At 44.5% G+C, this 9,977-nt stretch overlaps 1 protein-coding gene across 2 annotated transcripts; it reads left to right on the top strand.

Annotated features, from left to right (window-relative positions):
* The first annotated feature begins 123 nt into the window (after nt 1-123).
* Nucleotides 124-8,990, top strand: CDC23 (cell division cycle 23). Of its 2 annotated transcripts, XM_082064025.1 has the most exons (16): nt 124-263; nt 390-462; nt 1,344-1,481; nt 1,737-1,779; nt 2,141-2,246; nt 2,341-2,473; nt 3,682-3,859; nt 3,953-4,050; nt 4,268-4,349; nt 4,922-5,075; nt 5,228-5,347; nt 5,681-5,756; nt 6,086-6,147; nt 7,012-7,090; nt 7,182-7,301; nt 8,179-8,990. In XM_082064025.1, exons 1-16 carry the CDS (start codon nt 148-150, stop codon nt 8,347-8,349), a joined length of 1,749 nt encoding a protein of 582 aa, XP_081920151.1. In that variant the 5' UTR covers nt 124-147; the 3' UTR covers nt 8,350-8,990. The 2 variants fall into 2 exon arrangements, with proteins under 2 accessions (XP_081920151.1, XP_081920152.1); XM_082064026.1 differs by lacking the exons at nt 124-263; nt 390-462 and adding an exon at nt 543-742.
* Nucleotides 8,991-9,977: the final 987 nt, after the last annotated feature.

Here is a 9,977-nt window from a genome sequence, read left to right as displayed (position 1 = left end):
AACTGGCCAATCAGACCTCAAGGCTTTAGCGCGCCTGCTGTGATTGGGAGCGAGGCTTCCCGAGCTCACCCAACCAGAAGGCTGCGTCTAGAGAGCGGAAGCACGCTCAGTGTGCGGCGCTGTGATTGGTAGGAGGCACACAGCGGGATGGCGACCGCGGGGCTGGGGAGCGGCGACTTCTCGGACCTGCGGGAGATCAAGAAGCAGCTGCTGAGCGTGGCGGAGCGGAGCCGCGAGCGGGGCCTGCAGCACAGCGGGAAGTGGTGAGCGCCGCGGCCGGGCCCGGCCCCGCGGCCGCCGGGCCTGCAGCACAGCGGGAAGTGGTGAGCGCCGCGGCCGCTCGGCCCCGCGGCCGCCGGGCCTGCGCTCACGGGTCTCTCTCCCCTCAGGGCCTCCGAGCTGGCGTTCGCCCTGGAGCCGCTGCCGCTGAGTGAGCTGCCGCCGCCGCCCGCGCTCACCGAGGTACGGCCGGGGGGGGCCCGGCCGGTGCTGGCGGCGGGGACGCGGCCGTGCCCTGCGGAAGGCGCGGCCGTTCGGCTGGCGGGGCTGCCGGGCCATCTCCCGCGCTGCTGAGCGCAAGCAGCGGCCGGCTTGGGAGGGCCGGGCAGGAGCTGCTCTGGGTTCTGGCTGGTGTACGATGCTGTGAAGTTCTCTCCCGTTCCGTATTTAACGGAGCTTAACGTGCTTTTCCAGGTGAAAGCATTCCATTTTACCTGTTGCTGTGCTCTAAATGAGATACTCTGTAAGCAAAATTTGAAATCGTGTTACTTTTTATTTATCCTTACTAAGCCCAAAATTTATTGTCATATCAGTAATTTTGTGCCATTAAACTTTTGCTCCTTGGGACACCAGAGAAACAAGTGTATCCCCCTCCCCACCTCGGCAGGTGTACACTAAAACTTTTAGGTATATGCCTGTTTCGTTAAATTACAGGAATGAAAACGTTAAGTGCATTTCACGACAGTTACCAAGGAAATGTTCACATTTAAGTTAGGAGTTAATATTGTTTGAGATGGAATTCCTGATTAGGTTTCTTATTTACGGTCATTTCTACTCATTTAACAGCTAGCTTTTGGTCTCTGGTGGCTTGCCACAATTTGTTTTCTGGAAACTCATTGTTTACTTTACATGTTTCAAACTAGCCTATACTCATTTGAGCACTAGGAATCTGATCACTGAAGGAAGTGGAGAGGATTTTGGAATTGTACTCAAACCATCTTTGAGGATGAGCACCCTATATTTTTAGTTTTCAGAGCAGCTTCATAGATACATTTGTAACTAGATGAGTTTCCTAAAGCATGTCAGAACTTCTGAGATCTTAAAACTCTTCTGTGTCCCTGCAGGAGGATGCTCGTGATCTGGATGCCTATACGTTAGCCAAGTCTTACTTTGATCTGAAGGAATATGACAGGGCTGCCTATTTTCTACGGGGCTGCAAGAGCCAGAAAGCCTACTTCTTGTATATGTATTCGAGATACCTGGTAAGACAGAAGGTTCAGTGCCTTTTAGCACTGAACTCCTCTGCCTCCCACCCCTCCCTGGTATACCGTATTTTTTGCCTGTTTGTTCCAGGTGACCACCTGGAAATCCCAGTTGTGTTTGTGGGGAGGGAGATGAGGTGTTTTCAGAGCTGTGATGTTTGTGCAAACTTAGTTTACATGCTGCTGCTAGCATTGCAGCAAACATAAGTAATATGCTACTATAATGTAATCTTGGTTTTCCTCTCTTTTGGACAGTCGGGGGAGAAGAAGAAGGATGATGAGACAGTGGATAGTTTGGGTAAGTCTCTGGTGTCAAGAAACACAAGACAATATAACGAAACTTCCAATAGTGCCTCTTGATGTAAATCGTCTTGGGTTTATGCCTTTCCCCTCAATTTTTGGGTAACAATGTGCTGTAACATTATTTCTTTAATTCTCTCTCAGTTCATTGGCTTGGTAAAGGTTACAGATTTTCATTTATTAATTCTTCTGTTAAAGCAGGTGATCAGACTAAGTTATTTTCTTTTAAAAAGAGGAAAGTAATCACAGGCTGGGAAGCATCTAGGTGATGTCAGTGATGATTCTGAATATACCTTACACTTTGCAATTGCCCTGGTACAACTCTTTACTGAAAGCTGTTTGACTTTCTCTTCATGCAGGACCTCTGGAAAAGGGACAAGTGAAAAATGAAGCTCTACGGGAATTGAGAGTTGAGCTCAGCAAGAAACACAAGGCACAGGAACTGGATGGATTTGGCCTTTATCTGTGAGTGTCTGCATGTATTTCTAACATATTCATGTGTATTTGTGTGGATATGCAGGGTTTTAATTTCTGATTAACCTGATAACATTCTTTACAGGTATGGTGTTGTGCTGCGGAAGTTGGACCTGGTGAAAGAAGCAATAGATGTGTTTGTTGAAGCTGCCCATGTCTTACCTTTGCACTGGGGGGCCTGGCTGGAACTTTGCAACTTGATTACAGATAAAGAGATGGTAAAACTTGGGAGATATTAAGATGTGGTAACAAATTCCAGGGTTTAACCTGATTCAGTTGCCCCAAAATTGATGTCGCCTACTACTTTATTCTGTGAGACTCTATCAAGCGAGGCAATCTAAGATTGTAAAATATGTTGTTAAAGTCTCTTTCTTCAGTTGCTTGCTGTGCTGTAATTTGAGAATCTTTATGCAGGCATGGCTGATTTCTTATCATTCACCCACAAAGCAGTTTAAGAAATGGCTAATTCACATACTCTGAAGTTGTTACCGGCAGGGTTATTGCCTTGTCACATGGAGGAGATTCTCATAAAATATTCCCTTTTTTTTTTTTTTTTTTTCCCCTTAATCTGGTACTAGTTCCACAGTTATTCAGCACTTTTGGTGGCCTGAAATGATTTATGGAATCACTGCTTTTAAAACTAAAAGAGTAATGTAGGTCTTCCCTTTGTCAAGTACAAAGCCATGCATAGGATCAAAGAACTGAACTTGTGTATAGAACCAAAAACCCCACATTTTTCTTTATGCATGGGATTTTGTGAGACCACTTCTGGAATTCTTCAGTCAGTTCTGGCTGGTGGGATATTTAAAAAAGTAGAGGTGGCACAGAAGAGAGCCTTACTGACTTGTGGAAAAAAGGAAATGCATTTTTGATGAGATTATTTGGATTCTGTTCACTTAGCTCATGAAAAATAGTGATGTGATATTGATGTTCAAATATAAGAAAGTACAGCCTTTCAAAGGACTTCTGAATTTAATGGAGAAACAAGGCCAGTGGCTGATGCAGAAGCTGGGTGCTGTCAGCTTTGAAGACTCATTCTTTACTGATTGACCAAATGAAATGGCTTGAATTCTTCTGCAATTTCAGTAGTCGTGGGAATAGATTGAGTGTGACTAAATAGAATTGTGTGGTCCATTTTGTAGTGCTTTTTACACTGGCTAGCTTAATGATCCTTTCCTGTTTCAATATTGTCAATTTATAGGTATTATTTAGCCTCTCCTGTGTAAGAACCTGATATTAATTCTTAGTCCTAATACCGCTCTTTTGTAGCTGGTGTTATGGTTTAATAAAGCAATTGCAGGAAAGCCTCCTACCTTGAGACCATCTGCTAAACCATGGGAGGGAAGATAATAGATTCTTTGCCACAGGTGGCTCTTAGAATGCTACTGATTATCATCTCTTCCCCCTCTTCTTTGGTTCTTGCTAGTTGAAGTTCCTGTCCTTGCCAGACACATGGATGAAAGAGTTCTTTCTTGCACACATTTATACAGAGCTGCAGCTGATAGAGGAGGCTCTGCAGAAGTATCAGAGTCTCATTGATGCAGGATTTTCCAAAAGCACTTACATCATCTCTCAGATTGCAGTTGCCTACCACAATATCCGAGGTCAGTGGCACTTACTAACTAGTAGGAATGAGCCTTTTAATGCAAACTTGGCATTTATGGTTCTTGTTCTCCCACCTGCTGTTCTTTCTTCAGATATTGACAAAGCTTTATCCATCTTTAATGAGCTAAGGAAACAAGATCCTTACAGGATAGAAAACATGGACACTTTCTCCAACTTGCTATACGTAAGGGTAAGCACTCTTCCCATTGCCTGTCCATAATGCTGGTATCTATCGCAGGCATGTTAAACACGGCAGAGCAGCTGGTGCTGTCTAGCCTCTCTGAATATAAGCTTTCAGCTTCTACTTCACAGCTCCATGAAATAAATGCACTTGCTAAATGACTAGGTTTTCTTTGAAATTGTAACATGCTCCTTTTCTCATTGCTTTCATTTCTTTGTTTTGCTAGAGCATGAAGCCTGAGTTGAGCTACCTGGCTCACAATCTCTGTGAGATAGACAAGTATCGTGTTGAGACCTGCTGTGTAATTGGTGAGAGCCAGCTCTTCTACATGATCTTATTACGCTGTCCACAGGCCGTGTGAGGAAACGTTAGAAACAGTTGTGAAAGTGATCAGCCAGCAAGGCTATCAAAACCACTTGGTGAATGTGGATTCAGGCAGCCTAAAAAGCAGACCAAATGAGAAAGGGTGCCCTTTTCCCGCACTTCTCTCTGAACAAGCTGCTGTAATACTGTTGGTGCACAAAGGAGTTGAAGAAATCACTATGAACACTCGGGTATTTGATAATCCCTTTTATAGTCCTGAAACTCCAATGGAAATAACTGTGTGTCAGGACCAGGAAATGAATGTTAGAACATGACACAAGTTTTAAGGCCGATGGGATCTAAATTGATTGGCACAACTGGAAAAGGATTGACCAGAACACTGGAGAACAGACTGCTGTTGTTAGCTCTCTCGAGGTTTGAATCAGTTCTGCCTTTAGTAGGACTCTTAAGTTAGGAGGTAGTAGATAATGCCTCCTCCATGTTTTTTTTTCCCTATTTCTGTTCTGTGTTGTTTGTTTCTTTAAAATTTGTTTAAATATTGTGACTTTTGCTTTAGGGAATTATTATAGCTTGCGTTCCCAGCATGAAAAAGCAGCACTCTATTTCCAGAGGGCCTTGAAACTGAATCCTCGTTATCTGGGAGCCTGGACACTTATGGGACATGAGTACATGGAAATGAAGAACACATCTGCAGCTATCCAGGCTTATAGGTATCACTCATGTACTGCACAAAATGGTGTTTGAGTTTGCATACATAAGGATTGAAGTGGTATCTTCTATTTGTTGTTAGTCTTTTGCTGAACTCTGTCTTGGTTTTGATCCTGACTGCTTTCTGACTAGTTCATCTCCTTTTCTTCGACAGGCATGCAATAGAGGTGAACAAAAGAGATTACAGAGCATGGTATGGTTTGGGGCAAACCTATGAAATCCTCAAAATGCCATTTTACTGTCTCTATTACTACCGACGGGCCCACCAGCTCAGGTAGAGTTGAGAACAGAGCCATGTTTATTGGTCTTCATTCTGCCGTGGTTGCGTCTAATAGCTAAGGAAGGGGAAAGGAGAAGAACATCAATGCTATGTGATTTGTGCAGTCTTGCTATTCCAAATCCTTTTAGTTTTATTAATTAACTATTAGCAAAGGCTTTGTCAGTTAAATGCTGAGTAATGCTGGTCAGGAGTATAAGTTATGAGTGATGTTTTATGTAAGAAAGGATGACAGACACTGCCAGATGTAGATTTCCACATTCTTTCCACCCCCACCCTGAGATCAGCTGGCTGTCCATTATACTATGTTTAGAAATTACTCTTTTACAGACCAAATGATTCTCGTATGCTGGTTGCTCTAGGAGAATGCTATGAGAAACTCAATCAGTTGGTGGAATCTAAAAAGGTAAGTGAGAACTGATATGTGGAATAAGACATCAGGATGTCTCATAGGACACTAGGTGGAGTTGCAGTAGAATTAGTAGAATTGTGTTGCTAGTGCTACTGGAAATGCACTCAGTGTGGTGTTAGGAGCTTATTGAAATGATTTCTGTGGCAGTTACAATTGGGGAAGTTCTGCTGCACTGTAACTAGAGCAGCTGATAGAGTTGTCTACAGGTGATATATGGTCCTTTGGTGAAAAACCATGTAGTTTTCTGTTTCAAATTTGCTTGCATGAGTCATGAGCTGGAAGAATTTTTGTGACGTGCTTCACTGACTTTCCTTCCTTGACAGTGCTATTGGAGAGCTTACGCTGTGGGAGATGTGGAGAAAATGGCACTGGTGAAACTAGCAAAGTGAGTATGTGTTATCACTGAACTGTCAATATTGTGTTAAATGTAACCAGCGCTTTGATCCCTGGTGATAAAATACTAAATGTAAAACAAGTGGAATTGCTGTTAGGTAGCATAACATTTACTACATAGCTCCAAAAGTAATCTTTAGGTCTGTAGTGAATGTGAATTCTGGTGTCCAGCTTTAGCTTTAAGTTTCCCTCAGAATAACTGGAGGGAATCATATGGCCTGTGAATCCTGAGGTGATTTGAGCAGGCAGTGCTGGCAACTGTATGTGTTGTATTGAACCTTAAAGCAATCCATGAGGGTGGATGATGTACAAAATCGTAGCTACATTTCCCTCTTCCCCCCCTGCCCCATCCAGTATATGGTGGTGATATTGGGAAAGGATCAAATGTGAAATAAATGTAAACACTCTGACATCAGCACTAATTTTTGGTGGGGATAAAGTAATACAAAGTGGAAAAAGTGAAGGGGAAGGGAAAGGGCAAGTGAAAGTGAAGCTGCTCCACAAAGACTTTTGGGATGTAGCAGGGGAAGAAGCAGCACTAGAGGAAATAGACAGAATAGGCTGTCAGAGGTCTGTTAAAAGCTTTAAAATGTAGCAGAATAAGCAAAGGTCCCTGCTTGGGTTGTCACTGCTTCTAGCAGTTAGTATCTGACTGGCTCCCTTCCTGGTAACATCAATGTTCTCAAGCTGGATCATCACTTTCCATGAGGGGCAGCACACGGTGCATGTCTTGCAAATTCTGAAGAAAAAGACCTGGCCTTAGTGCAGGTCAGGCAAAGTGGATACTTTCTCATAGCCGAAGGAGGTCTTTGACAGCACAGCCTCGTTCCAGTGGCCCATTTTTCTCCTTTTCTAGGCTCCACGAACAGCTGAATGAATCTGAACAGGCAGCTCAGTGCTACATCAAATACATCCAGGATATCTATTCCTGTTCGGTAAGATGATACCTTGGTAATAAAGGTAAACGTGGTGTAGAACTACCTTGGAAAGCACTCAAAGATGATGGTTTTCCCTCCTTCGCTGTAGGAGTTAGTGGAGCACGTGGAGGTCAGCACTGCCTTTCGTTACCTGGCCCAATACTACTTCAAGTGTAAGCTCTGGGATGAAGCCTCAGCATGTGCTCAGCAATGCTGTGCATTCAATGACGTGAGTACTTGCGCAGTCTTTGGTGTTTCTTTCTGGAGGATCGATGATCTTGATCTCGGCTCCCTTCAGAGTAAAAGGAATCCTTTGTTGAAGGAATGAGGGCTGTCTGCCATGCAGGTCACATCGTGAGTGGTGGTGTTACATACCTGGTTACCAATGCTGCCCATGATTGACTAAAATAATGGAATATGGTGTAGATAGTAAAATTGAACCGTGTCTCATTGGTGTTCACTAAATAAAAGAATTTGAGACTCCATGTGTCAGTCTTAAGGCTGCTGAAAATCTTGGTGGTGAGAAGGTGGTTAAATGCTCACAGACTCCCACGCACTGTGTAGTGATGATACTCAAATAACTTTTTCTCATCTTCTGTGTGTAGACAGTACAGAGGATATTGTATTACTTAGGTTTTGTATGTGACTCTGTACTCTGAGATGTTCTGTATTTGTAAGTGGACAACTTTGGATTTTTAACTTCAGCCTGGTGACAGACACTAGCCAGGAGTGCAGGGTGTTTAGCCTATCCTTAACAAAGCTGTCTGGATCTCTAGAGAACTTGGATTCAGCTTATTCAAAGCTTTTCCAGTCTGCTTTTTGCTGGAATATTCAGCCAGCTTCAGTGGTTGATGGTATCACTGTCTGAAATACCCAAGTAACATGTAAATCTGGTGAGTAAAAGGAGAAAAGACTGAAAAAAAAAAAAAGGTGATGTACCTTAATATTTTTAAGTAGCAGAAGAAAAAAGAAATAAGGATGTTTATTGTAATTTGCAGCCTTACAGAATGACAAACTCCTATAACTTATACTGTATACATACCGAGTTAGACCATGGAGCCACCCATCCATTGGTATATTGTTTTGTTTTTTACAATTGTTTGCAGACTAGAGAAGAAGGAAAGGCCCTTCTGCGGCAGATCTTACAGCTTCGCAACCAAGGAGAAACATTATCGACAGATATTGCTGCTCCCGTGTTCCTCCCTGCATCATTGTCAGCCACCAACACTCCCACACGTCGTGTCTCCCCACTCGATCTGTCTTCTGTAACACCATGAACAATGCTGGTACTTCTAACCTGTGCATTGAATGTGACGTTGCAGACGGGGCTTGGGACCACTTCTTTATTTCCAGTGAAATTTCTCCATTCGCATGAAGGGTAGGAGTTATTGGAAGCCCCAGCTGAAGATGGATGTGCCCCAACAGGCAGAGTGCAGCCTTTGAGAAAGTGCCTATGCTGAGATGTGAGAACCTGCTGCACTTCTCACCAGATTGTTCCAGCCAGAGGGCAGACATCTCCCAGTACACAGGACTGCTCCTAACTGAGGGATTGTGAAGATCTTGTCAGCTTGAGTTAAAACATATTTGAAGGGTGATTCTGCCCTGTTACCTTTGGTCTTTACTGAACTTCCTTGGATGACCTCTTAGTGGCATCATCTGTCTAGATTGGAAACTGTTACCTGCCTGGCTACTTAAGGACTTTTGCTAGTCTTGAACTACACAGGAGCTGTTTCTCTAAAGCAGTAGAGAGAGGCACTTAGATATAGGTGCCATGTCTCTGAAGGATGGAAGGGTCAGAGGAATTCCAAGTAGCCAGAGTGACAACTGTTTGCCATTCTGGCTGTGGATCTGACAAATGTTTTGGCTTTCAGTAGAAACGCAGCCAGTGGGATAAAACAATTAAAAAGCTAATGGTTAACTTGCTGTCCTTGGGCTTCTTTATGATGCAGCTCTCATGTACTGTAGCAAATTAAATTGGATGGACTGTAATGGATCATTTTGGTGAAGATGGCTTGTCCCTGTTCCCATATCCAGGCGCTAAGGCTAAATGTGACTTTCAAAGATGCATACGTATGCATACGTACTACAGACATGACCATAAACAAACAGATTAACATAAGCAAGAGGACAGTGCCCTTAGATGCCTTTGCTGAGAACAGGAACCATTCCTGTTCCTACTTTCTTGAAGTTTGCTAGGGGAACATATGTGTATGCTTTCAATGACTGAAGCACACGTTCACAGCCTCTGGTCTCTCCAATCTCAGCCCATGACCTGAGGTCTCTTTGGTATCCACGTCTAGACTGTGGGTGTCTTGTTCAGTCTCAGCCCTGGACTGAGGATATCCACAGGTTTGGGTTTCTCCTGTCAGCTGGCTGTTCCCAGTTGGGGTTGCTGTTGGAACATACGTGTATGTACACAGAGCAAAGAGCACAATGATACAGAAAACAGGCACCAATAGTGTTTAATTAATGAAAGCGTAGAACACACTATGATGATGAGTTGTGTCAGCCAGACCAAAGGTTGGTGACCAGCTGCAGGTGGCAGCTCTTCTACCTCTCTGTCAGCACTCGCTTCCCCCTGTTTTCTCATGCTTGTTTCTCCCTCACCCACCTTCACCCTCCTCTAGGCTCTATGGTCATTCCCCAAGGCATCCTGTGCCACATTTTATGTGGTCCTGCCACCCCCTTCACACACGTTCAAGTACATTTGCTCTTGCTTGTCGGCTGCGGTGCGATTTCAGGTGCGGGACGCGATGCCCGCCCTCGCTCCCGCCCACACGCGTTGCTGAGGGAGCGCTCCCCCGCGCCCCGGGCCGCGGCTGCTTCGTGTCCCCGGGGTGCAGCCGGAGGGTCCGCGCCGCCAGGCCCGCCCCGAGCGGCTCGCGCGGCGCCCCGACAGCCCCGC

Source organism: Streptopelia decaocto, assembly GCF_964273445.1.
Source record: "Streptopelia decaocto genome assembly, chromosome: 12".
NCBI lineage: Eukaryota > Metazoa > Chordata > Aves > Columbiformes > Columbidae > Streptopelia > Streptopelia decaocto.
The sequence above is the reverse complement of the archived record's forward strand: the minus strand, read 5'-3'. Positions and strand labels throughout refer to the sequence as shown.

Coding starts and splice junctions, on each gene's coding strand:
- CDC23 (XM_082064025.1), top strand. CDS start 148: ATGGCGACCGCGGGGCTGGGGAGCGGCGACTTCTCGGACCTGCGGGAG. Junction 264..389: donor CTGCAGCACAGCGGGAAGTG/GTGAGCGCCGCG, acceptor CTCTCCCCTCAG/GGCCTCCGAGCTGGCGTTCG. Junction 3,860..3,952: donor TGCCTACCACAATATCCGAG/GTCAGTGGCACT, acceptor TTCTTTCTTCAG/ATATTGACAAAGCTTTATCC.